The 27845-nt window shown below is 61.2% G+C and overlaps 5 protein-coding genes across 5 annotated transcripts; all 5 read right to left on the bottom strand.

Annotated features, from left to right (window-relative positions):
- Positions 1–2517: 2517 nt before the first annotated feature.
- Positions 2518–4542, bottom strand: LBRM_15_0790 (putative protein kinase; the record flags this gene model as incomplete). The annotated part of the gene is made up of 1 exon (XM_001563477.1): positions 2518–4542. One exon carries the CDS (start codon positions 4540–4542, stop codon positions 2518–2520), a length of 2025 nt encoding a protein of 674 aa, XP_001563527.1.
- Positions 4543–8012: 3470 nt separating this feature from the next.
- LBRM_15_0770 (conserved hypothetical protein) lies at positions 8013–9980 on the bottom strand (the record flags this gene model as incomplete). Its single annotated transcript, XM_001563475.1, has 1 exon — positions 8013–9980. The coding sequence occupies one exon, from the start codon at positions 9978–9980 to the stop codon at positions 8013–8015; it is 1968 nt and encodes a 655-aa protein (XP_001563525.1).
- A 687-nt stretch (positions 9981–10667) lies between these two features.
- Positions 10668–16931, bottom strand: LBRM_15_0760 (hypothetical protein, unknown function; the record flags this gene model as incomplete). The annotated part of the gene is made up of 1 exon (XM_001563474.2): positions 10668–16931. The coding sequence occupies one exon, from the start codon at positions 16929–16931 to the stop codon at positions 10668–10670; it is 6264 nt and encodes a 2087-aa protein (XP_001563524.2).
- Positions 16932–17942: 1011 nt separating this feature from the next.
- LBRM_15_0750 (conserved hypothetical protein) lies at positions 17943–24098 on the bottom strand (the record flags this gene model as incomplete). The annotated part of the gene is made up of 1 exon (XM_001563473.1): positions 17943–24098. The coding sequence occupies one exon, from the start codon at positions 24096–24098 to the stop codon at positions 17943–17945; it is 6156 nt and encodes a 2051-aa protein (XP_001563523.1).
- Positions 24099–25778: 1680 nt separating this feature from the next.
- Positions 25779–27443, bottom strand: LBRM_15_0740 (conserved hypothetical protein; the record flags this gene model as incomplete). Its single annotated transcript, XM_001563472.1, has 1 exon — positions 25779–27443. The coding sequence occupies one exon, from the start codon at positions 27441–27443 to the stop codon at positions 25779–25781; it is 1665 nt and encodes a 554-aa protein (XP_001563522.1).
- Positions 27444–27845: the final 402 nt, after the last annotated feature.

Here is a 27845-nt window from a genome sequence, read left to right as displayed (position 1 = left end):
CCCAGCCCTACCACAGGAGGTCACCCCCCACTCTCTACCCCGGGCTGTCGCAGGCCCCATCGCCCGGTGCCGCTGCGTCGTGGGTGCCTGGTCCTGTCTCCGCCGGGGGTGGGGTGGGGGGGGTGCGCGGCCTCCCCACACAGGGCGGGGGTGCCGGGCACCGGGGTGTCCCCCGTCATCAGAGAGAGGAAGATATGGGAGAGGTGAGGAATGCGGGAGCGAAGAACCACACACCTGACCGTATTCGTTTTTTCTCTCTCTGTGTGTGTGTCGGTCTCGGCGGGCGTGTGGATGAAGAGGGGTAAAAGTCCAGCCGTCTTTCGTTGTCATGTCCGCCCTTCAGTAGCAGCAGTAGTGATGGTGGTGGTCCTACTGACAAAGGTGAACTGAAAAGACACGGCTGAAAGACATGGGGGTGTCAGAGGGTGTGGAGTGGACTGGGACAGTGGTGGTGGTGGTGGTGAGGGAGGGAGGGAGGGAGGGAGGGCGAGAAGAGAGGAGGCGAGGTAGTGCTCGAGATGGCGAAGAGCAGCGCTGTGCACGGCGTGGAGAAATATGGGGAGTAGTGGCGCGGTGGCCGCAGAGACTCCGGCCAACACGCACGCACAGAGAGAGAGAGAGACCGGCACGGGAAAGAGGCCCAAGGGGTTGCGGCAAAGATGTCCGCCGTGATCGTTAGTCGTGGGTGTAGCGCGTTCTGCAGGTAAAAGGCACAGAAATGAAGAAGGCCGGAGGAGAAGAGGTTCAACAATACTTCACGTCTCCAGTCAATACGGAACAAAGCCCTGAGAGGCAACGCCGAAGAGAATCGCTTGTATGTGTGCAGGATCCTCCGTGGACCCCTCGTACACACCTGCTGAGGCACCGCATGCTGAATGAAACGCCACGGCAACCCGTGAAGGTGGGCAAGGGAAGGACGGGGGGGGGATCTGCGTGTACGAGAACAGCAGCGGGAGATGCAGGGGTTACCACCACCATTCCCGAATAAGCAGCCTTTCTCATGCTGCCGCATCCCCCCTCCCAGAGTTTCGCACATTCAGTGCACTTGCGGTGGTGCACCACCACTGCAGGCACATCCGTACGCTCAGGAGCCCCCTGTAGAGGCCAAGCCACTTGCGTCTTTGTGTGCTCACCCACCTTCCCACCCTCGTCAGCTAGGCAGTTGAGGGCGTACCGCGATTTATCTCAGAGGAAAACAAATCAACACGCAGCGGAGAAACAGGGAAAAAGTAGACAATGTGATTAGAGCGACAGCGGCAGTAACACAAGGCGCCACAAGCAGAGGACCAGCATTACGCCACACCAATGAAAGAAGCTAGAAAAATAAGCACAGCGAAGCACGTACATAATCATCCTTCCAGGGCATTTATACCGATAGCGAGCTCGAACACATGTACCCCCCTCCTCTTCTTTCTCCTCCTACCTTCCACCACGCCCGCACGGACTTCCTCATCCTCTGCCAAGAAAAGGCCAAGGACAGGGGTGGGGTGAGGTGAGAGGGAGGCACACGCACACCTGTGCCGATACAGAGACACAATCCAGGCGCACTAGCGAGGCGAAACAAACAAGCACTCCCCAAAATAGCACCAAGAGAAGACGGACAAACCACAGCTCGAGTAGAGATGTGTGACGCGTGTGTGTGCGTGTGTGGCGTGGCCTCTTGTCTTGAAGTCCCACTTGCTAAGGTGGCTGATACAGGGACACTTGCTGCTCTACAGCGGTGTTTCTCTTCTCTCCCCCCTTCCCCCCCTCACACACACACACACACACAGACAGTCATGAGCGCGCACGGATATGCAAAACTGAATAGGGAAAGAGAGACGCTCGTTTTCAAAGCAATAAAAGTGTAGGCAAGACGGAGTAACATAAAAATAGTGAGGGGTGGTGGTGGTGGAGAGCGAAGAGAGGACGACGAGGAGAGGAAAAAGGAGAAGTAGATGAAGGAGAGCAGCACCATACACACACACACATACAGCCACTGTTCTGGCAATCGCAGACAGACCACGTGAGAGAACACATGGACAGAGAGAAGGCAACTAAGCACCACGTACAGGCGAACACACGCACACGTACGCACGCAGAGAGAGAGAGAGAGAGAGGGAGAGAGGAGAAACGACAAAATCCAGAAATAGAAGAGTACGCACGCACACACGCACACGTAGAGGGCGAGTCAGAGAAGCGAAAAGAAACGAAGCACGAAGTTAGTACAGTAGGCCCTCACAACCTCGCAAATGAGGGCACGGGGGGGGGACGGGGAGAGGGAGAAGGGAAGGTGGATTGCCGTCGAAGGGGGTGTGCAGGTGGCGAGGATGACCGAGGGTGAACGTGTGCGCCATCGAGGGGTTTCTCACATTTAGCGAGCACACGGGGAGCTGATGGTGGTGGTGGGGTGAGAGCGACCACCACCCCCCTCCTCCCGCAACTTGTACATCACCGTACCTACCTGACCCTTTCGCTCTACTCTTCCTCAGCTTATTCACTCCAATCCCCATGTCCACACGCTCATACGAATTTCACTTAGTTGAAGAGATCAGCAAAGGGGTCCTTCTTGGGGGATGCCGGCTTTGTTGTGTCCAGCACTGGGGGAGCGTTCGTCGCCTTCTGGCCTGGGGAAGGGGCCATAAAGTTTATGGACTGCTGCTGCTGCTGCTGCTGCTGCATTGGGTACCCACCCTGAAATCCCTCCTGCTGCGGAGGAGCGTACACGTTTGGGTTGCTGCCGCCATATCCCCAGGGAGCCTGTTGCTGCTGATGCTGCATCGGATACCCGCCACTGGGAATCACAGGTGCCCCACTACTCCAGCCGCTCATCGCCACCGCCTGCTGCGGCTGAGGGGCTTGGCCATAGGGGTTTATCATCACCGAGGGCGACGACTGTGCCTGTGGCACCGGAGCACTGAAAAGATCATTGGTGCTGAATATGTCCTCCTTCGGCTGCTGAGGAGTCGGGAGCGGCGCTGAGGGGCTGGGGATAGGAGGAGTTGGGTCCAGTACCGGAGACGGAGCAGCGAAGAGGTCGTCAAAGACGTCCTTCTTCTCGGTCTCGTTGTCTGCATTATCGGTGAGAGCAGGTTCCGCGTCGTTATTCTGGGAATTTGCTGGCAGAGAGGCTCGGTAACCAGCCTCCGCCTTGGCTTGCTCCCACGCCTCCTCTTGCTCCTTGACGATCTGCTTGCGGTACTCAGCCAACTCGGGGTCGTCATCGACTGGGTCGCTACCGAGGACTATCATCGCCTCCTGCACTGCATCGACATTGCCACCGCTAACGCGGTTTCGCACAGTGGACGAGGGCGGGATATCATAGCGACCAGTGGAGTAGTCATTTTTGATGTAGCTGAAGCCGTCGCCATAGCCGTCGCCGAGGTTGCCCAGCTGCTCGCGCCTGGGGCTGCTGTACGAGACTCGCGGAGCCTTCGGCGGCGCGGTGCGTCCTACCACCCTCACCTCCTGCTCTTCCCACCCTTCCGGCCACTCGGTCATGGTGAAACAGAAGGTGCCGAGGTGGCGGCTGCAGTCCTCGTCGAAGCGTATGTAGTTGGTTAGCGCGAAGACGTCCCAGCGGGAGTCCGGGTTGGGGTCCAGCAGGTGCTCAAGAATGACGTGGAGCGACCCCGTGTAGGAGCCTATCGTTTCGTGGGGGTAGTGGATGACCCAGTTCTCCTTGCTAAAGCTGATGCTTGGGTCGAAGGGGAGGCGCAGGTACATCATGTAGTAGAGCAGCACGCCAATGGACCACATGTCTGACTTCTCACAAATGCGCTTTTTGCTCCACGGGTCCGACATCTCCGGCGAGCGGAAGGCCGGGCTTGTATGTATCTGAATATCCGCAATCGCGATGTTCGCCTCCTCGCGGGTCTCACAGTGGTACGCTTCCGTGGAGGCGTTGCTGAAGTTCGTCAGCTTGTACGCCGCGGGACCAGTGCGCTTGTTGTTGATGAGGATGTTCTCGGGGCGGATGTCACGGTGCGCGATGGGTGGCTGCTGCGTGTGCAGGTACCCGACAGCGCTCGTCACGGCGCACAAGACGTGACAGATCTCGCCCTCGGTCAGTCGGGTGCCGGCGCCGGTGCCGGTGCTGCTGCGGATGCGGCGGTAAAGGTTGTTGGAGCAGTACTCCATCGCAATGCTGACGCCGAGGCGTCCTTCATTGCGCGAGATCTCGCTGTGAAACACACGTGCAATGTTTTTGTCAGAGATGCGAGAGACGATATCGACCTCCTTGTGCGCCTCCGCAACCTGGTCGACCCCGAAGAACGACCGCTTCAGCGCCATATGCCGCGGGAACTCGGGGAGGTGACTCGAGTTTTCCACCAGGTAAACATAGGAGCTACCGCCCGCACCGTACTTGGAGGAGCGCTGGCGACCTACCATGTACGGCGGCGGTAAGTCGCTGATTTTCTGCAGCACGCGGAACGGGCGGCCCATGACGATGATGGACTCGGTTCCATCGTCGTGGTATTGCTGCACCTTGTTCTTGGACGAGAATCCCCTGTCCTTGCGGTGGATGCCACCTTTGCGGATAGAAGCGCCAAGGAAGTTCATCGCGGCGTCTGCGTCTCTTCTGAGCGTTTCCTTCTCCTGTTGTTTATGCGGTCGTAATTTTTACAATGGCGCGTGGGTAAAAGGGGAAGGGAGGGAGGTGGAGGGAGGGGGGGCTGCGAGGGCTGGGTGGATCGCTGACGTGTGTATGTGTGCGTATAACTATAGCTGTGTATGCCTGTGTTTCTGTGTCTGTGTGTGGGGGAGAGGGAGCCTCAGTGACGCTCCTCTGGATGTTGGCCGTGGTGCTGATGCCTTAGATGCTTCAGTGGTGGTACTAGTAGGTTTGATAGAGAAAGGCAAAGGTGAGGAGGGCAGGAGCAACTACGAGGGAAGAGCTGAGAGGAAGATAGGGGGCGGGGAGGGAAAAAGAGGTGAAACCGCGAGGGTGATGCAGGAGAGAGAGAGAACAAGAGAGAGACGTATGAGCTGAAAAGCTGTGCTCACATAGGGCAGCGACGGCTGCGAAACAACGTACTTCAGCTGAGAAGGAATGCGGGAGGAGGGGAAACGAAGACGCAGAGAGCGGAACGAGCCTGACGCGGTAAGCCTGCGTCGAACACACCTCCTCTCGCCTCCGACGCTGCTACTTCCCCTCACGTTTCTCCTCAGTCGTCATTTTTGGGAATTTGATTCTCTTTTCTTTTCTCCTGGTGCACCCATCCACGCAATGCACAGAGGTGGAGATGAATCGCCGATAGGCTGAAAGTCGGAAGGCGTGAGCAGAGAGCGCGAGCCGAAGAGAGACGGGAGCTCTCAAGGATCGGAAGACGATATTGACAGAGATGCGTACCCACTGCCACCTGCTTATCTATCGAGAGAGGGGGAGGCGTGTGTATGTGTGCCCACGCACAGGGATCCGGTTCAACAGGAAAAGCAACGAAGTAGGACGCCAAAGGCCGAAGAAAGGAGCGGGGAGGGGGAGGAAAGATGTAGGAGTGGAGAGAGCATCGTGGGTTGCGTACATGCGTGTGTGTTGGTGCGTGGACAGCAGCAGAATGGCAGAGCCCACTTATACTCGTTCTCCAGCCTTCAGCCTAAACGCACAGCGTAGCAACACACACGCACACACAGGTGCGAGGTAGGGGATTGGGGGTGGTGGCCAAGACAGACAGCGAGGAAGAGAAGAGACGAGTCTGGTCCTCTTTGCCCTCCTTCGTTTTTCGTTTGAAGGGCACTGACCAGCAAGCGCACCCACGGACATTGACGACTTCACAGGTGCGTGTGCTTCTGTGTTCTTTTATGTTGGCTGTAGGCTTGTGCGCTATTACCTGGTGCATTTTTGCATCCATCTCGAGAGCAAAGCGAAGGAACGACATCGGTGGCGATAGAAAAGCCGCGGGTAGGGAGGGACAACCTCCCCCCTTCTCTCTCTCTCCCCCACACACAGGTAGAGGGTAGAGCGCACCACGACTACCTCCACACCACAGCGTCTTCTGTTGCCTTCATCACTTCGTTCATGTTTCCGCCACGCAGGCACACTTCAACGCCGTCCGCCCCCTCCCCCTCTTGAGGGTGTACGTGCGTACCTGCGGAATCAAGACGGGGGCTGAGGAAGGGGCGGGGAGGCTGTGTGGAATCGATGAATGCTCACGGTGTATCAGTCTGTAGGAAATGATGGCGCCCCGACACTCTGCTCGGCCGCGCTGGAGCCTCTTCGCTGTCCTCCTTGTCATCTCCACGTCTTCCTTGCCCGCCGCCTCTGCCTCCGCGCATGACTTCTGCGCGGGCTGACGCTACCGAGTCGTGCGGGGGATGGTATGTGTAAGGCGACCCATGCTCGCGGTAAGGCTGCTGCGGACGAGTAAAGCGGGCGTCGACGGCGGCGGTGGCCACCGTGGGAGAGTGTGAAGTCACCATCCTAGGAGGGGAAAAAAATCCGTGTACAGAGGATCGGCCGCGCTCCATGTCGGGCTCCGGCTCCGCTATCTCTTCGCTGCCCTCACGGTCCTTGTCTTCCTCTGCCCCACAGACTGTGGCCGTGCCTGCACGGTACATGGCACCCTCCATGCTCATCTGAGGGCGGTAGAAGGCCGGCGCCGCTGCTCGCATGCCACTGCTCGAGGACGGCACCACTCCAGTTGCTCCAGCGCTGCTCATCCCCACGGTACGGCCGGAAGGGCTTCCCTCTTCACTTCTGGCATGTCCGTCAGCATAAAGAACTCGCTGTGCGTAGGCACTGGCAGGGGAGGGGGCTGGTGCGATCCCAGCGGGGCTGAGGCTGCTACTGCGATGCCTGGTGAAGTAGCCAAGGTTCACGTGCGGCGGTGCAGCGGCGCCGCTTGCTGCCGCCGTGCCGGAAGTGCTGCCGACGCTACTCCTCGTAACTCCACCAACCACTGGACCGGAAAAATCAGTGGCTACTGTGGCGGTCCTGGGTGGGGAGGCACAAAAAGCACATGCGCCCACGCTTCCTGCACCGATCGACGAGACACCACCGCCGTAGGTGTCGTTGTCGCTGGCCTGAAGGTGCCCGAGCGCAGAGGGTGTCGCACGTGTGTAGTAACCACCACCGCGGATCCCAGGGTTCGCACCGCTAACACCACCACCACTGCTGCTGCCCACCACAGTGGAAGACTTGTAGGAGGTTCGCAAAAGTGACTCGGCGGCGTTAAGCTCGGCAATGTCTTCGGCAGTGCCGAGGTCCAGCCGTGTGCCGTGCCGGTTCAACATTGTTGTCCACCTCCTCGTGATTTCTTCTGAGCTGTGGGGGATTAGATAGGGTGTATGGGGGGGGGGGAGGAACGGTGCTGAGCGAGTGTCACTTCTGAGTTACAAGGAGCGTCCCTTCAATGCGGAGTTTCTATGTGTGGGTATCTGTGCGTATGGCTTATGTGTTGTGTGTACCACCTGTACTTCAGCTGACTGAGAAGATGGGTGAGTGATGGTGGTGGGAGGTGAGGGAGGGGGGCACCAGACACCGGCAACAGCAGCCGCACTTGGTGTGTACGCGGCGAGTGAGCGCGAGGGAGAGAGGGAAGGCAGACGACATCCGGTAATCGATGCACATACATACACGTATGTGCATTGGTCACAGGAGAAAAAGCCGAGAGAAGGAGCTTTGCATGGGCCAGCGCGCAGACGACTGCAAACTTGCATGGCCACGGGTGAGGAGGGTCGTTTCTTCTTATCACTTCCGGTGCAGGTGCCTCTTTGCCTTGAGGACTTCACTCTCCGCGCGTGTGCGTGGTGGGAGGAGGGGTGGGGCAGCCTGAGAGGTACACACACGAGCCGCACGGATACCCCCTTTCCTCTTCTTCCATCGACAGGGAGGATGATGGCATACTTAGGCCTGTGATGGACACGTAAATCCCCCCTCCCTTCCTCCCTCTCCCCACACATCGCACAGCAGCTGGAGCCACAACGCCCCAGGACATCAGCGCATACGTGAAAGAGACCAAAACAAACCAACGAAAAAGATACCACGTTAGCCACGCACACACACACACACACGAGCGCTGTCCTGCACCAACCTAGAAGTGTGCGTCGTCCAAGTCAGCCCTACCGTTCGTTGACGACGGTCGACCGCTGATGCCCGCTGTAGGGCTCGCCGTTGCCTTGACAGACTCGCTGCCTCCAGAACGCAGCGCCGCAATACCGCTACCGCTGCTGCCGCTTAGCGACCCATCAACGAGGACAGAGGTGTGTAGGATTCGGGATACTGCCGGTGACCCCGGAATGTGAGGTGCTGCGCTGCCGCTGCTACTGTCAACCGCAAGCGCCGCTGCACCCAGGGCCACGCTCGCTGTCACTTCCGTGTGAACGGGCTGCTGCGCAAGGTAGCGACTCTGCAGCGTGTTCTCGGCGTACGCAAACGTTTCCTCCACAAAGCGGGTCTGCGGCCCGCTGTAGGCAAACTTGAAACCTTCATCGCTGGCGAGCAGCGCGTGCGCGCGCTGCCGCTCCGGCAGCCACGCCACTCGCACGTTCGGGTTGGTAATCGATGGGCGTGACTTACGTAGGTACGTAAGTGGGACCTCCTCGCGGGCCTGGTGTGCCGAGCTGAGCAGTTCCACCCACTGTGCCGCACGCTGCACGTAGACGGACCTGTCTTTCGCCATGAGATCCTTCGAGCTGCGCCGGAAGCGAGCGAGGCGCAGCACCGCGGCGGGATCGATATCTGGGAAAGCCGCCTTCATCCATGCGACCGCTGCAGCGCCATTGGTGTCCGCGTCTGTCTTGGTTGGGTCTGTCAGCGGTAAGCCGCGCGCGTCCGTCCAGGCCGCGCCCTCCTTCATGTTCTCCAGATACCGTGCGTATAGCGCGACGGCCACCTGCGGCGCTACAGCCACCACATTCCGCGATAACGCCATACCGTCGAGGGCATCCTGCTGCACGTGCACTGTCTTCCCCTCCTTGAGCGCTTGCTGTATGACGTGGCCGAGTCGCACGTGCAGGTCACAGTCCACCAACTTGTTCTCGACGAGGTAGTCGTACACGACGCGCGCCTCCTCGCCGGCGTTGTTGTCCAGCAGGTACTCCAGCGCCAAACTCGCGATGCGGTAGCGCCAGATCACGTCTACCTCTGCCCTTACAATGACGTTCTCGTAGCGGCGGCCCACCATGACGTTGTACACCCACATCACCCGCACGCGGTGCTTTGCGCGGATGGCGCAGCGCAGCACGTTATGCAGCACTTCTCCATCTCGCGCGACGTAAAAGAGCCGCGAGTTGCCATCTTCAAAGATGGCAATCGCATCCGCCAGCTTGGCGCCAGGGATGCAAGCAGCCGTCAGCGCGCGATACACATCCACCGGCGGCACCGACGTCACGCGCCGGTATTCCTCGCACGCCGCCTTCAGATGACCCCCCCGGGCGAGGCGGATAATTCGTTTCATTAGCGGAACTTCGTGCACGGAGACCGGAACTGGGCCGTTGCGCTGCAGCTTTGTCGAGCGTCGGAAGTAGTTGTCCTCCTGAAAGAACGGGCCGCGACGGAGCCAGCGGTAGATGCGGGCGCGGCAGTCCAGTGTGGCGGCATTAAGGCCGACACGGTTCGGGTCTTCCACAGTAACGTTGTCGTGGTCCACCACCGCGGGTCTCTGCAGCCGGCCAATGTACGGGTCGTAGGAGTGGATGAGGTCGTGGGTGACGCGGTGGCCGTTACGGGCGTTCATCAACGAGACCGGCGTCACGAGCGCTTTCGACCCTAGCGAGATATCCGGCATGAACTTCTCCAGCTCATGCTTCGGGATTATGCTGATGGTGTTGTCCTCTAGCGTGTGTGTCTTCTTGGTGCTGTAGCCGCTGTTGTAGTTACCAGGCCCGGTGCGGTAGCGACCCGTGCCCCAGAGCTGCGCCATGTCGTCGTCAGCGAGGTTCTCGCGACCGAAGCGGCTCGGCTGCCACGGCACGCGCGCGCGCGGGATGTAGCGCAGCACCGACACCACCGAAGGGTGCCCCGTTGCCCGCCCCTTGGTGAAGACGCCGATCACAGACATGGACGCTCAAAAAGGAACCGAGAAAGAGAGAAGGGGTGTGGGCGTGGGGCACCTGCTGCCCCGCGAGTTGCACCGTTGTTAATGAGGTGTCTCTGCATGGGTGGGTGGCAGTTTCGGTGCCACGGCGTGTGGGTGTGAGGAAAATGTGGCGCCGCACGCACACGCGCCGCAACAGACGAAGAGAAGCAAGAGATGAGGGGAGAAGAGAGCAGAGTGGGCGAAGAGACCGGCTCAACGACACTTCAGCTTGGTGCGTTTGTGGCGGAGCACGCATCTCTCGCTCCGCCATAGTTACACTTGACAAGGGGCGGCCAAAGAGGAGACTCACTCCCATACAGGCATGCACATTGGGGGGGGGGGAAATTGCTGTGGGCGTTGGGGCATCTCCCCATCCATCGTGGCCGTTTCTTCTTGCCTCTGGTGTCCCCCTCCCCCTCTCTCTTTCACTCGTACGTGTGCTCTTACGTTCTCTTCCTCGGTCCGCACAGAGCGCGGCAACAGTGGTCAAGGCCTCCCTCTAAACAAGTGCCTAATGGGGCGCGCAAAGAAAGGCGCTGCAGCCAAAGACGAATCAACTCACTCACTCACTCCCACTCCCATTCCCTCCACACACCCACACACACAGTCGACAGCTCTGTAGAAGAGGAGTGGGGGTGGGCTGGAAGGACAAGCGATTGACATGACGCGTCAGTCATCCGACATGAATCGCGTAAAGAGCTCTTGCTGGGTCGGCCCAGGGTCATACAGGCGGGCGGAGACAGCCTCTACCTCCGTTGCACCTGCGCTACCGGTGGTGATCCCAGGGGCGGCGGGGTCTCCGTGATCGCGTGCAACGCGTCTTGTGGATGAGGCGAAGGCCGATGGGCTTGGCACCCACTGACGCTCATCGTCCTGCTGCTTGCGCCGCTGTGTGGTGGAGGCGCTCACGGTCTCCTCTGTGCCTTGGGCGTTGAGCCAGGCTTTAAATTCCTGCAGGAGGGGGTCGTTGTGCAGGTTATAGCCGGCGCTATTCGACCACTGCTGTTGCTGCGCTCTTGCCTGGGCTTCCTTCTCATCTTCTGCCGCAAAGGCGTCGCGGTATGCCACGTGTAGGGCGTCCTCTTCCTTGGCGATTGCGGTTCGGGGGGACAGCGGAGTGGACTGCTGCTGTGTACTGCCGCTGTGCTGCTCTCCACCGAGCTCCAGCGAAAACCTGGGTGTGGATGACGTGGGCAGCAGCTCCACGGCCTGAGGAGCCACCGCGGCACTGCCACTAGCCGCCGACTGCTCTGTCAGGAGCACATTCATCACGCGTCTTTGCCCATCATTGAGCCCGCTGGTAGCCGCCATAGCGCCAGGCGCATTCGGGTCTGCGTGTGGCGTTTGTATCCTCTGCATGGCTGCTGTATTGTGTGAATCGTAAAGCACTTGATACGGTAGATCAGCCGCAGTGTAGTGCAGCGGCGCTGCTGTCACGACGGCGGACTCTGCCGGCTTCCCTGTACGGACCCTCATGGTTGAGCGAAAGAAGTAGCGGGTTGGGTATGCAAAGGTACCATATAAGTCTCGCCACTGGGACTCGTAGAGGCAGTGCCGCAGCGTATCCACCGGAATGTGCTCGAGGAAGTACGCGTCTTCCTCCATCGGCGGCCCGTCCGTTGCCCCAGCGCTGCGACCAGCGGCTCCCTTCGACACCCCAGTGTGACGCTGCTGCAGCGCTTGATGTCTTTTGCACATGCTCTGCGCCACGGCCGTCGCCATACGCGAGCGCGACGCCGCCGAGACATCGACCACGTCACCAAGCAAAACCCCGACGATCTCAGTGGCGACTTCGAGCATCGCTGCGGCAGCGCTCTCCACAGCGTCGTCGGCGCTCTTAATGCACTGTGACGCGAACTCACGCACAGGCATCTCCATCGCCGCCTCCGGTGACGCGAGGTGACGCAGATGCCCAAGCAGATTTGTGTAGTACACCGCGTGCGTCCAGTGCACGCCATCCATGCCGACCGTCGAGAAGAGCGAGGCGAGAGGAGCCGTTTCATCGGCACCCGCCTCGCTGTCCTTGGCGCCGAGCGTTTCAAGCGCTGCTGCCACGGCCGCATGAAGACGCTTTTGCTGCTGCTGCAGCAGCGATGATACAGAGGCGCTGCTGCCATCGCTGAATTGCAGGAGCTGCGGCACGCTGTGCGGCATAAGCTTCGGCGAGCACAGTAGGAGTGCCTGTGTCACAGCACCCACTGCCTCGGCCTCATCACGGTTATCTCTGCGCAACGTTGGTGGCGAAGAGGCACCGGCAGCCATCGACATAGGCTGTAGAAACGCAGAGTTGACAGGGATTACATCGAGGACATGATTCAGCGCTCGATGCGCTTCCTCTGCGTGTGCCCTATTCACAGCCAAGACGAGGGAGCTGGAGCGCATCACGAGCCACCACCACCGCCGTACCGCTGACGCGCAACTCTGCCGCGACGGGTCCCGCACCCCTTCGCGCGCTACGTTAGACGGCGCCGCGGCTTGTGCAGCAGCGTGCACGGCTTCCTGGGACAGAGCCCAGGTCACACAGGCCAGCGGCAGTCGAGCCAGTGCCTCCGCCACAGCCCAGCTGCCCCGCAGAGTCCTCGGCTCGGCTACACCGTCGTCGTCGTCGTCTCCATCGTTGTTACGCTCCAAGACGGTTGTGATGTGCTGCAGGTTCTGCTGCAGCGAGGCAGTCAGCGTTCCTGCAGAGACGACGAGCTGTTGCATGGCTTGACTGGCCACCAGCGCCTCTACCGCAAGTGTCGTCAGGCGAAGCAAATGAGTCACGTTCACGTGGAGCACGCTACCGATGTGCGTGGTGCCGGTACCTGTCAGCTGCCACAGCACCGCGCTCATCTGCGTCGATTCCGCAGAGCCCGAAGACTGGGAAGGGGACTCGTAGGCGAGGTCGCTTACCGCCGGGGCGTAGACGCGCTGCAGCCACTCCACTATGTGCGGCTGCTCCTTCAGTCGCAGTCGCGCAGCGGTGCTGGATCGTGCGTGGTGCACGAACTTCTTGAACCACTTCGCTTTGCCGCCTTTTGCTGCTGGCGCGGGGATGGGCGTGCTGCTGTACCGGGTGTATTGCAGCTGCAGCTGCCGCAGTAGTCGGCTACGTGCAACCAAAGAGAGGTGGGTGCTATGCTGGAGATAGAGTTCCCTCCTTCCACCTGCCGCCACCGTCGATGTGCAGGGCACCACTTGCAGGGGTGAGCAGTGCGGCAGGGAGGCGCACATTTGCACAGCAGCGCCACGGACGTGCAGCACGTAGAGCGCAAGCCCACGCTGGAGAAGGAGCACTGGGCTCGCTGCTGCAGCTGCTGAAGTGGCTTTCTCGCCTTTCACCTCGTCTTCCCCTGGCCACGCCGGTGACCACACCCACAGTGCTAGCGGCACCGAGGCGTACGTCGACGCCGAGTGTGTCACCGTGTCCACCCAAGCTCTATACCGGCGCACCAGAGGGGATGTCGACACCGAGTTAGGGATTCCTCCTCCGATGGCACTGGCGTCGCTCCGGCCGCCTTCGCTTTCCTCCAGCTGGGTGTTTACCGCGGGCTTCACGCACAGCAGTTCATCCCAGCGGCGGCATAGATGCACTTGCACCGGCAGAAGTGACGCCGACACGCGGGCGACACCACGGCGTCCTGGCAGTGGGAACACCGCCAGTGCCACGCCAAAGCGGCGCGACACGACTGCGACCTGCAGGGCAGGATCACCATGGTCGCTCACCATTACCGCGCTCAGCTGCACGGACGCCAGCAGCGAGCAGCTCAGGGACTCGGCGGTATTGTCCGCCTTCCATTGATTCATCTCCGCCGCGGCGTGCGGTATCAGGCAGAGACGCTGTCGATTCTCACCGACAGCGTCGTCTTGCCCACCTGTGAAGAGCTTCCCTCCCATGAATCGTCCGTTGGTGGCGCGGCTGGCGAAGTTGTACATGTCGTCCATCACGCCGCCTGCCTCGGTGCGGTTGCGACTTCTGCTGCCTGTCTCGACCGTGGCGAGCACCAATACCTTGCGGTCAGCGTAGTACAGGAACAGCCGCGTCACCACGGCAGGGTCGATGTCGAGGAGGATGTCCTCGACGGATTTGTATGGCGGAGGTACCGCTGCTGCGGCGGACGCCCATGAGACACTAGTGGACGCGTTCGCCAAAACACTGCTGAGGGTAAAGACTTGAGATGGGTTTGCGACCAGCAGGTCGTCCATATACACCAGCTCAGGCGGCCGCCAGCGCAGCTCCTGCGTGTCCGCGGCAACGTAGTAAGACTGCATGATGAGCTGCACCGGCTGCTGGTGTGACGGTGGCGCCGTCGCGGCAGGCTTCGAGGACGACGTTAAGGCCGCCTCTGGTAGCGGTGCCCACAGGCTCCACACACACGGGACCACGCCGTCGTTGCTTAGCTGGAAGGCGCAGCCCAGCAGCTGCTTCGCGAGCGGGGCAGACGACGACCGGCATCCCTCGAAATCGAGCTGAGGTACAGGCAGCGGGTGAATCTGCGTGCGCTGCACCGCTTGCAGGACGGCGCGCTTGAGCTCGCTGGTTGGCGCGACGGCGATGCCTGCGAGGTTGCCCTGCTTGTCGCCCTCTGGGCTTTGGCGTGCTAGCTTGTACAGTCGACGCAGGGCATGTTTGTCTGCAGGCAGGCATACCATGGCAGCACGCAGGCGCGCCGCGCGGCCGGCGCAGTCACCGCTGACCTCACTCTCTACGAGGCTGTCAAGATAAAGCAGACCGGCGATGAGGAAGGGATAATCCGCATAGGCGCTCTCGGTGCGGCTGCCGACAAAGTAGAAGCCGTGCTCAAGCCCCAAGAGCAACGGTCCGGTGGAGTTGCACAGAAGTCGAGCAACGCTCACATTCACGCTCTCCTGGTTCGGATGCAGCGTCCGACCCGGTCGGGCAGCTGTGGATATGGACGTGAGCGAAGGCTTCGGGGTCAGGCACAGACGGACGCAGATGCAACGACTGCTGACAGTGTCGGTGTCTGCCAGCAGCGAGAGGTGAAAGACGTCGCTGCCTGCGCTGGTGTCGTCCCCAGCGTCTGACTCTGCCTTCGCCTCTTCTCCACGTGTAGCAGCGCTGCCTCGAATGAGCCCTGTGAGGCGGGAGAAGATCAGCGTGTGTGGGTCCTCACTGTGAGTGGCCGGTAGGAAGGGGGCAAAGGCGCCGTTCAGTATGGCACTGCGTTCCCACAGCGGCAACACATCGGGCCACTGCACACAGGACAGCCCCGCAGCACGACCACCATCAGCAGCTGTGACACAGTCATCTACGCGGTTCATAGCCGGTGAGGATGGGGTGAGCCGCCAGTTCTTCACGCTTGCTGAGTTCCCCGCGTCCTCCACGAAGCTGCCACTGGCCAGCCACGTCACCGTGTGTGGTGGAAGGAGGCGGCGACTGCGCACTGATAGCACCTTCATGCTGGCCGAGATGAAGTCATTGCACGACAACTCCACGAGCACCCGGTCGCTCTGTAGAGCAAAAAAGGTGTCAGGAGACCCCAGCCACGTCCACACACGCACAAATGTGACGCGTGAGGCCGCTACCGCTGGCGAGGACGTCGCTGCGGATGTGAGCGGCGAGGTGTAGAAGGCACGATCCGTGGCTACGATGCCGCCAACGTCCGCGCTGCTCACGCCTGCCGTGGTGGCGGCGGCCCGCGTGCACAGGAGGCGCAGCCGCGTCGGAGTCACGAGAAGGATTTGCACATTGCGGCAGATCCACTTGCGTGAGGAGGACGAGTGACTGGCGCCGTCGCACGGCACCAGGACGGCGGCGGAGGGAGCGAATTGTGCGTCAATTATAGGCTGCAGCTGCTGAGATTTTGCTGATCGCACTGAGGAACGTGATGGCGATGGTGCGGCGGAGACGATCAGCTGCGCCTTCTTCGGGGTTACTTCCCCACCGTCGCCGTCGATAGCGTACACCTGCACTTCCGACTCGTTCAGCAGCAGCAGCAGCAGCGGCGCCAAGGGATGGGCGCGAATGCTCAGCGCCACCGCGCCGGTGTTTGCCGATGCAGCACTGCCGCCCTGATGCGCGCTTGTCTGGTGCGGCCTTTCCTTTGGCACCGCTTTGAGCACGTAGGCGCCACCGCCGGCGAGGAGTCCCTTGGAAGTAGGCGCTGCCAGCGGACTTGTGCAACCAAGATGAAGCACATAGACAGCCGGCTCGTTGCAACGCTGGTACATCTTTCGCTCCAGTTCATCGCCGCTGAAGAGCTGGCAATAACGACTCGCCGCCTGCTCGGTAGCGGCCTTCACAGCGCTACGACGTGCCACTGTCAGGTAAATCAACGCCCCGTACGTCTCCGCCTGCGTGATGATGAACTTCGAGTTCAGAGGTGAAGCAGAGGACGCGGAGGACGAGCTGCCGCAGCCGCTGGCGGAGTTACCACCGGCCCAGTGCAAGAAAACGACTTCTGTTTTGGCATCCACCACGTACACGTCATTGGAACTAGTGATGGCGTAGAGAAGATAACGAGCAACCGACGACGACGAGGACGGCTGCAGCCGCTGCACTACCTCACGCAGGAGATCCTCTTCACGCCCGCGCAGGAAGCCGCAGTGCACGATGGAGAAGCCAGCCCTTGTGCTGAAACACAGAACCTTCGTGGGGTACTCAGGTGGGGCGAGCGCCCCGGGTCGAATACCAGCACCGCCGCCATTCGCTTTACTGCCGCTGCTTCTCAGCGTTGTGGAGCCCGTGACGGTGTCCACACGGAGCTGGGCCTGCCGTGCGGCATTCATTTCCACAAACCACGAGAGGGTGTCGGTCTTGGCAGTGTAGAGGCAGACCTCGCCGGAGCTGAGGCCGACCACTTGAATGGGCTCAATGGGGTGCACGCCAACACTGGTGACGAAGGCATTGGTAGCAGCGGTGGCGCGGGTCGGAATTTGCGAGAGGCGCGCCACCGCTGCCGACGGTGAGGGAGATGCGGAGAGCGCCATGGCTACACTCGGCCGCTCAGATGTGCCTGCGTGTACACACCGAGTGCGAGGGCAGGGGGGGGGGAGGAGGAGGGAAAAGGGAGAGTGGTGAGGCGTGTACGGATGAAGTGGAATCCAACGAGAGGAAGGGAAGGCGAGGGTAACAACGGAAAGAGGGCGTACGATATACTGCGCATCACCAACCTGTTGGAAAAATCAACAGGGTAGCAAGTGAGTCAATGAGGGAGGGGGAGAAGTGGGGGGGGGGGAGGGGCGGAGGCGGGGTGGCCCCAGCACTGTCAGTCGAGACAACGCGATGGAAAGGCTCACAAGCTAAGGTGCGTGGGCGTCCAGCTCTGCTGCTCCTGCTCTCTCTCTCTCTTACACTTGGACGGTACAGCAGCGCTCCACGTCGAGCACCCAACAGCCACACACGCACACGCGTATACGCCGTCCAGAGCAAAGCGACAAGAAGAGGAAAAAGGAGCGACCGATGGAGAGGAGAGCAAAGACCAGTGAAGGAGACCTCTGAGCACGAAGCAGTTGTGTGCCGAGGCAGCGCTGCAAAGCGCGGCGCGACACGTGAGCCACCGGGGCGATGGTGCTTAAACGTGCACCTCCCCTTTCTTTGGTATCCACCGACGACGATTCCACACATCTTAGCCGTCAGACGCGCTGGGGCATACCCCCCCCCCCCCCCCCAAAAAAAAAAAAAACCGGCTACCACTTGTGGCAAGGGGTGGCCGCGCCAGCAGTAGAGACGGTGCTACATATATATGACCAGCAGCGTGCGTCGCAGATTTCTTTCCTTTCTGTTTTATGTCTAAGTGGTTAACAAGCACACACGCGCACTCCCTGGCAACACACGACGACACAGTCACTCCACGAAAGCACACGCAGGCGATGGCCAACACGCACGGAAGAGCCAACATGAGCCCCCCTTCATTGCCAGCAGCATAACAGTGCGTGTGTAGGTGCAGATCCTCTTCCTAGGCGTGGCGGCTGCCCGATACCGCTGAGAGTATCACGCTTTCACAGCTGTCGAGCTGAGAGCGAGGACAGGCTGAGGTCCCGCGTTAGGGATGCCTGTCCGCGATAGCGATCGGTGGTACTACTACTCTCGCCACCGCCGCCGCGACGCCGGCGCGACGCAGATGCCGACGACGCCGACAGCCCCTGCGCCAGAGCCTCCCGGGCCGCAAGTTTCTCGGCGTCGGACTGCAGAAGCGCCTTTTCCAGTTCCTCCACCTTGCTGATGAGAAGGTTGTTGTCCTTCCAGAATCGGTCACGCTGCGTCACGGAGGCTTTCAAGGACTCTTGCACTGCGCTGAGGCCGCGCTTCGTGTCCGCCAGCTCCGCTAGCACCTCCTCGTACCGCCGCTCCAGATCGGCACGCTTCGACAACTCCTCGTCCCGCTCGTTTCCCAGCTGTGCAATGGCCGAACTCTGCTCCGCGCACTTCTCCGCGGTAGACTTCAGCTGCGCCACGGTGCTCTCCACCACCGCCTGTGCAGCAGCTGCGGCTTCCTGCGCCACAGCGGCAGCCTTCGCGTGCTCCTGAACCCTGACAGCGATAGCGTCTTTCTCCTCCTGAAGCTGCGCCATTGAACTGTTAAGGGCGCCCTGCCGAGCATGCATCTCGTCCAGCTGTGCCTCAAAGCTCAAGCAGGCGGAGAGGCCGTACCGGCGCGCCGTCCGACTCACGGGGTCCGCGCTCATCACTTCCAACTGCTGGCGCAGATCGATTTCGCGTCGCTTCCACGAGGACTCCGCGGCGCGCAGGACGGCAATGTCCTTCGCCTGTGCCTCGACGCACGCCTGGAGGTAGCGTACCCGCTGACGCAAGGCGGTGAGAGGGGCTTCGTCGACGTTAAAGAGCGCCGCCATACGGGACGCGGCATCCGAAGTCTGTGGGTGCGTTGTGCCGCGCGGGGACGGTGTCTCCCCTGGGCTGCATTGCTCCGCATCGCCACCGCCGTCGGTTTCTTGCAGCACCGCGAGTCGTGCGAGTGCGTCCTGCAGGCGCACCTCGGCCGCTTGGCGATCCTGCACCGCTTCCCGCACGCTGAGCTCGCGCTGCTGCAGCTCTTCGCGCGTGTGAGCGAGGTCCTGGCGGGTCTCTGCCAGCTCCACTTCCAGGCGTGTCTTGGTCTCAGACAAACTGTGCACTAGCTGCGCATTCGCGTGTAGCACGCTGTGGTTGGGGTAGAGCCGGCAAAGCAGCTCCTGCACGTCGTCACGCATCAGCATTTGCACCTTCAGCTCCTCGATCGTGGCATCCTTATGGCGAACTAGCTCTTGCTGATCGCACACCTCTCTCCGCGCGGCCTCGATAGATTTCTCGAGGTCTGCCGCGTACAGCTTCACATCATTCAGTTGCGCCCGTAGCTGTCGGGTGCGACCCTCCTCGTTAAGCACACGCTGCTCCCCTTTACGCATTGCATCCTCCAGCCTGCCACGCTGAAGCGCTGTTTCCTGCTGCTGCGCCTCCAGCTGCCGCTTTAGGTCATCCACGTGTTCCTGCAACTCGAGGTGCGCAGCCTTGGCGTCGCGCAGCTCTGCATCCAGTTGCGTGAGGGAAGCAACGGCCGTCTCCAGCTCGGCCACCGTTGTCTGGTACTCCTCCCGAGTGAGCATATTGCTCACACGCTTCTCAAGACGTTCGGCCGCGCCTGCGGCGTCGTCGCGGGCCGTCTCCAGCACCCACATACGCTCCAGCAGAGTCGCGTGCTTCGCCTTCTCCGCGTCGAGTTCCTCCTGAGCGGCTCGGTGGTTTGCTTGACTCAGGGCGAGCTGCTGCTGAAGCTCGCGAAAGATGTCCAGTGTCAGGATCTCGTCGTCAAGCTCGTTGTCGCTGTAACCGTCATCGTTGTCACAACAGTGTGGATGGTGATGGCTGCACTGGGGGTGGTTGGTGCCACTGTCCAAGCTACTAGCCCGGTCGCCGCCGTCGTCGCCACGGCGCTCGTTGCCAGCGGCGTCCGTGTTGACAGCGGGTAACGCCATCGGCGGCATTGGCGGTGTACGACGGACGGGGGAGCCGGGCTGCGGGGAAAGGTGGAAGCCGATCGCCACGGCACCCTGCGAGTTATCGCAGTCGAGAGGAGAAGGGTGGATGAGCCCACATGCGCCGGAATCCGTACCGAGAGCAGTCGCCATATTCGTGTTCGCATGCCGCAGCTGCAAGGCTTTGATGAGGCGCCGCTTACGCTCCAGTTTCAGTAGAAGACGCGCCACACGCTCCTTCTCCTGGTGCTGACGCGCATCGTTGCGTGCCTGCGCAGCCTGGTAGACGTGCAGGAGGGTCTCATCCTTCTTGGCGGCCGTGTGCAGCAGCGTGCGGAGCTGCTGGAGGAGGGCCACCTGCTCCTCGGGGCGGAACTCGAGGCAGCCGTCCCTTCGCGAGCGATCGTCGTCGCCCACCACACCTCCTTCTCCCCGCGCTCGCTGACGCGAGGGCCAAGGCGCACCTGTGGCGGCATCGTTGTACGACGCCGGGGAGGATGAAGTGAGCGCCGCGTGCGAGGTCTGCAGTGCCGCGAGGAGGGTCTGCTGCACCTCTGTCCATGTGTTCTTGACGGCTGCCTGCATCTCTTGGTGCTGATCCGCAGCTGTGAGCGCCACTTCCGCCAGCACGGCGGACTGCCGTACGCAAAGCTGCAAGAGGCTGCGCAGGCACGCAGACATAGCTCGCGAGGAGGCCTTCACGGCATGCGAGTCCGTTTCAGACGGAATCTCAGCAGGCAGAGCAATGCCTCCACTGGTGCCGCCATCTGTACGTGCCTTCTGCGCCGCCTTGTCAGTGGCGTGCTGCGCTGCTAGCGCATTGAGCAGCGCTTGCGACACTTCGGTGTCGGCAGACGTGAGCTGCACGTCACGCCGTCGCACCATCGCATCGATCATGCTAGCGACCGCATCACTAGCATCCTTGGTGAACCACGACTCAGCCGCTGTTGTAGTAGCGGAGTCTGCTCCGGTAATTTCGGTGGCCTGCGGCTGTGCCGCCTTATTCTCACTTTGACCTGCACTGACGTGGCGGCCACCCTCGACGTCCCCGTGCTCCCGGTCCCCATTGTCGTTGTCACCCTCGCGGGTGCGCTTGCGCGAGTGTGGCTCACCCTCCTGCAGCAGCAGTGTCGCAGTGGTGGAGGTGAGTGTTGCCAGAACCGCGTCCAAATTGAGATCAGTGTCACTGTCGGGTCGAGCGGGTGGGTCGTTTGCAGAGGCAACCACAGACCCGAACGATAGCCCCTTTCCGTCCCGCTGGGAGGCAGAGACAGTCCCTTGCTGCTGCTGCTGCTGCTGCTGCTGCTCCGCCGCTTCAGCGCGCTGCGTCACCTCGTACAGCTGCTTCACCAGCTCCTGGTTCCGCAATAGTAGCTCGGAGACCGAGTGAATGCTGAATCGATCGAGGCTCTCGTCCTTGTCGAGGGTGTCCAGGAGACGTAGCAGGTTCGGGTCACGACTCACGTCGTCTATGCTGTGAGCGAGCCGCGTTGATGGCGATGCCGCCGCTGCTGGTGCCCACATGTCTGCATCGCCGGTTCTGCTGTCATCCGGCGCGGCTGGGGTGAGCAGCACCGTCACCTCTTCCGATCCCACCTGGCGCGTCACCGTCCCGCGCGAGACATTGACAGTCGAAAACGTCGATGGACGCCCGAGCGCGTACCCGCTGAGCTGATCACTGGCCGGGAGATGTGGATTGCACACGCGGTTGACCTCTAGCGTGGCACTGCCCAGCTGCCGCAGCGAGACGTGCCGTTGTCGACGTGGAGGCTGAGGGAAGGCGCCGCTATTCAGCTGTGGTACCGCCAAGCGCGATGCGGCGTAGGTGTTCAGCCGCTGCTGTAAGCCCTCCTCTACCTCTGTCGGCGACGACATCTGTGAAGCGTTCGTAGATGCGAGGAGCGATGGTGGAAGCTGCCGATGTTTCTGCTGGTCGTAGAGCACAGCTGTGTTGAGTTGGTTCTCAGTTGCTGCGTCGGTGCCACCAGAAGCCGGCAACGGCCACATCGCGCTCAGCCACGCGCTGCGCCGTGCCTGCTGCGACGGCAAAGTTGACAGCGGCGCATTGGGCAGCGCCGGGAAGGCCGGGGGTGACGACCGGGGCAGGGTGGATGGGCCCAAAGACCGCCCACCCTTCTGCGCGTTTGATTGGTCGAGAGACTCCTGCGGCTGCCGCGGAGGCGATGCGGTCAGCATTGCCTGCAGCTGCCGGTTGGCGCGGGATGTGTGCTCGACCTTGACCAGGAGCGACACCACCTGCTGAGAGAGCACGCTGTTACGGTAGACCATCGATTGCAGGTCTGCCCGCAAGACGTCGTTTTCCTTCTTCAACTCCGCCGCGTAGGTGACGCTCACGTCTCTGTCCTTCTGAAGGAGGTGCAGCTGAGCCTCGGCACTGGCGAGTTGCTCACGCAGGTGGTGGCTGTTGGCTGCAATGGTGGCTTGCTCCTCCAGCTCACGTAAAGCGATGTCCCACTGCGGCCCTTTTCGAGGCAGCTCCTCTTCCATCGCTGCTGCTGCGGTAGCGGCAAGACCTCCTGTCGAAGCTGTTTGTTCCACATTGCCCTCTGCGGCGTCTTGCGACTGCAACTGCGTCAACTCATGCTTCTCCACAAGCGCCTCAATCATTTGAGCTTCTTCAATGTGCTTGGCCAGCTGCAGTCGCATGAGTGCACATTGATGCTCTGCCTCCTCTCTTGCCTGCATGACGGTGCGGTGCTCCGCCACATCCACTGTTGTCGTCTGAAGCCGTACCACTTCCTGCCGAAGCTGCACGACTTCACGCGTGGCGGCGAGCAGCTGGTCTCGCAGAACGGCCGTGCTTTCCCGCCACTGCACGCGTTCCTTGTGAAGCAGCTCGAGGGTGCCGCGCTGATTTAGGTATGCGGCGATGAGTTCTTCCACAGATGGCGTTGCAGCGCCGCCGCCCGTGTGCATCGAAGACATCGACGCTGCATTCGATCGCTGCCGCGTATTGATGCTGTCACCTGTGTCCTCTTCCGCGCCGAAGCAGTGCTCGCCGACGGACAACGGTCGGCGTGATGAAGACGATGACAGCGGGGTCGAGGCCTCCGTGGCGGTCTCTCTGGAATTGGAGCGGCCGGCGCTAGCCGAGCGGAAGACCTGCTGCAGATCAACGCGCAGGATACGTTGCAAGTCGCGCAGCACGGAGTCTTCCAGGTCCTTCCGGATCGACTGCATCTGCTCTGCCTGGTCCACTAGCTGATGATCGAGTAGACGATTCTGTGCCATCAGGGCTCGCACGCGCGACTCGTGCTGCCGCACCGTCTCCTCCAGCGTGCGCCCCACTGCCACGACCGCATCGTCGATGAGGTGCTCGACCAGCTTCGAGTGCAGGGAAGTACTGAATTCCTGCAAGGCGGCGCTGGCGCGCTCCTCGGATGTCCAGACGCTTTCTGCAACCACATCGGACGTGATGGAGGCGGCGCGGGCCGCGAGCTCTGCGTCCGAAAGGTCGTCAGAGTCACTAGCTTCGCCACGACCGCCTTGCCTCTGGTCTTCGTCATTGCCTTTTGCCGTGGTAGCAGCGTCGCTGTCCGCCACTGCATTCTCGTCTCGACCACTGCTGCGCTCTGAGTCTGGAGTAGTGGAGGCGCCGCGCCGCTCGACACCCACCTCGCCTGTGCGCTGCGACGCTGACGCCGATGCCAATGACGGCGATGGCGGTGACGGCGGAACCGCGAGCCAATCAGAAACCATCAGCGGAGCATCCACCGGCTCACCGGAGGCGCTACGTGCAGTAGTCGCGCCGCTCTCGTTGCCACCGTCATCGTTGCTGTTGCTGTAGTTATCTGCGCCGCCGACACAGTCGCCGCTGCGGAGCTCGACATCATTATCCAGCTCCTCCTCTGCCTCTTCCAAGAAGTGACTACTCGAGTCGGAGGTGAACCTCCCCTGGTTGTCCGCGCGGTTGCTGCTGACAGATCCGTCCTGCGACTCGCTGGCCACAGAGGATGGTGTAAGGGGAGGAGAAGAAGACGATGACGACGTCGGCACCGGGGGCCACTCGGCGACCTCCGTGGAGGTCAACTGCGGCAACGGCGGCAGGGGTGAGGACGACGGCGGTAGCGACGACGTGGGAGACAACGTAGATGACGCGTTTATCCGCGCCTCGCTGTCGTTGCTCCGCGCCTCAGAGGAGGAGTAGTGCCGACTCGACATAACGGGTGGTGAAGAAGGGAGTCGGCGGCGTAGCACTTCAACTCCCGCACCGTGTCTGCGTGTGCGCCTTCCAGCGCTGTTCGACTGCCCCCTCAGACACCAAACTAAGGCAAACAACAACGACGGCAGGCAAATCAGAAAAAGAGGCACGCGAGGCAAGCGCGACTGTGTGTGTGTGTGTGAGGCGTGCAATCCAAAAAAAAAAAACGCGTGCTGAGACAGTCCCCCTTACCTCCTCTTCCCGGGATACGTGTACTCGTCAGCTCTCGCAGACAGGGAGGAGGGACGGGATGGGGGAAAGAGGAGAGTGTTGGGGGTGGCAATGAAGAACAGCACGCCGTGTATACGAGGGGAGGGGGAGGAGGAGGTCTGCGACTGACGACGACGGCACTGTGGGAGGTGGTAGGTGGTGGCAAGAGAGATGGTGAGCTTTGCTTAGAATAAAGCGTCGGAAACGGAAACGGGCCCATGTGTGCGTGTGCGTGTGTGTGTGTGTGTGGTAGCGGGCAGGCGGAGAAGAGGGTGGAGGTGAGAGTGAAAGGAGGACGATCAGTGGCGAGGAGACGCAAAGGCACACCACATAAAACGTGGCGGTGTTCATGTGAAGTGCGGCTGCGCTGCCACCGCAGCGCACACACGCACACGTGTACATGCAGCTTGAACAATTTTTGCACGTTTGAGCAACACCGGGAACCAGAGGGAAGGATAGAGGAGCAGCGGTGGGGGCGGCACGTTGTTGTTACACCCCAACCCAACCCAACCCCCCTCTCTCTTCATATTCGCAACGCTACACTCCGAAGCTCCGGCCGTGCAGAACGACAGAGCCGAGAAGAGAGAGAGGTGGAGGGCCAAAAGTGCACGCAGGCATCGTACAGACGCATGCGTGCAGCCACAATAAAGCGCGGCGAACCGAACGACTGGATGCTCGGCGCTGTGTCCCACCCCACTTCCGCACCCTCCTCGACGCGCCGCTCCGCTTGGTACCCTTGCTCCTTCTTGCAGTCAAGATTGGAAGAGACACAATACGTGCCTACACACGAGCAAGTAAAGCACACACACACACACACACACACACACACACACACGTCCACCGACTCTTTTCTCTTTCAAACACCCGGGGGGCGGCACACATGGGCACATTCCACCACGAGTGCATAATCCCACATTTCTTTGCGTCTTGGGCTTTTTTCTTTTCCGTTACTCTTCTGCCGTTTTCTCCTGCGGCCTCCACCTGTCCGCGTCCCCCCACCCCCGCCCTCCCCCCTCCCCCGCCCTCTCCCCACTCCGCTCACTCTTAGCTGCACGCCTCCCCTCCCTCTTACACTCCTTGACCCATTGCCGCTCTGTTCGGCTCCTGCAGCAGCGGAGGAGATTTTGGTGACGATGATGATGAGGGGGGGGGGAGGGGGGAGGAAGAGTATGGCGCGGTGGGTTGGGATCGGGGTTAAGAGAGGCTTGGAGGAAAAAATGCAAGGAAGAGGCTCGTCGTGCGAAAGGTATCTGTTGATTGTACTGTGATGTCACACGACAAGAGCGAGAGAGGGGGGGGGGGAAGGAGGAGGGGGTAGCGCGCTTGTGGTCGCAGCGGCGCCGCAAGAGCGAGGGGCTTTGGCAGGCCGTGCTTGCCTTTCATCCACGTTTGCTCTCTCTCTCTCTTTCTCCCTCTCTCTCCGCTCCAGCTTACTGCCTCAGGGTGTACAGGAAGCTGTAGTACTGCATTGACAGGTAATGGGTGGCGTAGAAGGAGATGCATGTGCCGAGGAGGGGGATGCGGTTGACGAAGCCGCGGATGAAATTATGATAGATGAACTGTTTCAGGACCGCTGTAAAGAAGGGGTCGCGCATGACATTGTAAAAGAAGTTGCGCAGCGCCAGCTGTACTCGCGTGTGATCACGTGAGACGACTGTGGACTCCATCGCTGGGCCGATGGCGCGCGAGTCGTCCACGCCAGTCGTGACTGTTGTATTGTCGGTGAGGCCGTCTGCCAGAATTGACACTGCCTCACCGCCCTCCAGCAACGCCGCCGGCGTGCTGCCGGCGTCGTTCTCGGCGCTGTCCTTGATGTACACCACGGGAACGCGGTTGCGGCGCACGAGGCGGGCGAGCAGCGCGACAAGGAAGTCACAGCCCGCCACGCCAGCCCACACACCCCAGTTCCCCAGCAGGGTCTGCTGCGGCGTGGCAGAGATTGCCTTGTGGAGCGCCGCGAGCGGATCGGGCCCCTGCGTCGGCTTCACCGGCGTCCCTGTCTTCTTCGCTTCTTCCGCAGCCTTGGCGGCCGCCTCAGCTGCGGCGACCATCTCCTTTGATAAGGGAGGTGGCAGCCGAGCGATCGAGTTGGCCGTCTCCTCGGGCAGCAGCAGAAATGCGTGCCGCGCCAGCGCTACGAGGAGAAGAGGTCGCAAGAGAAGGTACATGTCCAGCATCAAGCCGAGCACGTCAATCCACGTGAACCTGATTGACTCCGCCTCCTCCAGCTCCTCCTCCACGCCCCCCTCCTGCGCGAAGGTAACGTGGTCCTCTCCGTCGTTGGCAGCGCGGTTGGCGCCTGCCCTGTACACATGGCGGTGCTCGTGGCGCCTGTCAGAGGCGACGCGCGGGATGACGAGACGCATGTTATGCGGCCCTACAACCTCGCCGCACAGGTCGGTGTTGCCACCACGGTAGTCCAGCTGCGTGAGGGGGCCACAGTAGTTGCCGGCGACGCCAGCGCCAGAGCCGGCGCTCCACGCGGCAAAGCTGCCTGCACCGCTGCCCCCGGAGCCTGATGAAACACCGCCGTCGCCGCCGCGTACACGGCGGCGCGGCGTGAGGGTGGTCAGGTGACGCAGGGCACGGCGCAGCGACACCATCATGGACTCCCACAGCCACGGGACGAGGAAGAGCTGACGGTGCACGCATGCCTTTAATGTGCACTTGACGCCTTCTAGCAGGAGCAGCGCATTCCACGTGCGACGGTGGCCGGCGTACTTGCGGTGGATCAACTCCATCAGGCACTCCACCTCTTGGATGCCTCGCAGTACGAAGGAGAGCAGCTCCGTCTTGCTCGTCCGGCGACCACCAGCGGAGATGATGGCGAAGTTGGAGAAGGCGTGCAGCTTGCAGAGGGCAAAGCACGCCTCCGAGGTGATCAGGTTCGTTGGGTCAGACCACAGCATGGTGAGGGTGCGCGAGAACTGCTCCAGGCTTGATGCGCTCTCCGGATTCGCACGCACCCACTTGAAGTACCAGCGAAGCGGATCAAGCAACTTGCCTAGCGGCAGCCCCTCACCACCGTAGCCACGGCGCACCGCCGGGGAGGGTGACGAGAACGTTGCCGTCGTCGTGGTTAGCTCGCGAGACATCGATCCAGCACACTAGTAAACGGCAAGGGAAAAACAGAAAAGGGTTTCGAGGTGAGCTTCGGATGGAGAGGCGAGCGAGACAACATCAAAGCAGGAGGGAGCGTCAATGACACCGTCTTCGCATCCTGTGGTGCGCTTTCCCGATTTTAGCGTTGTACGGGTCTTGCGTCTTGCGAGTTGGATGCTTACACGAGCCTGATGCCACGTCGCTCGCGTACCGTCCCCTTACCTTCGCGGAAGAGAGCCACACAAAGGTGACCCGAATGAGTGAGTGAAGGGTTGGCGAGGGTGGCGTTTAAACTTTGCCTTTTCGCTCGCTTTGAATGGTGCAGTCGTGAGGGAGTAGAGGAGAGTGTGATGGCGGTGACGAATGGTGTTGTTGTGTTGGGGGTGGTGGGGTGG

This window comes from Leishmania braziliensis, chromosome 15, assembly GCF_000002845.2.
Source record: "Leishmania braziliensis MHOM/BR/75/M2904 complete genome, chromosome 15".
In the NCBI taxonomy this organism is placed as follows: domain Eukaryota; phylum Euglenozoa; class Kinetoplastea; order Trypanosomatida; family Trypanosomatidae; genus Leishmania; species Leishmania braziliensis.
Note: the sequence above shows the minus strand (reverse complement) of the source record. Positions and strands in the feature narration are given on the sequence as shown.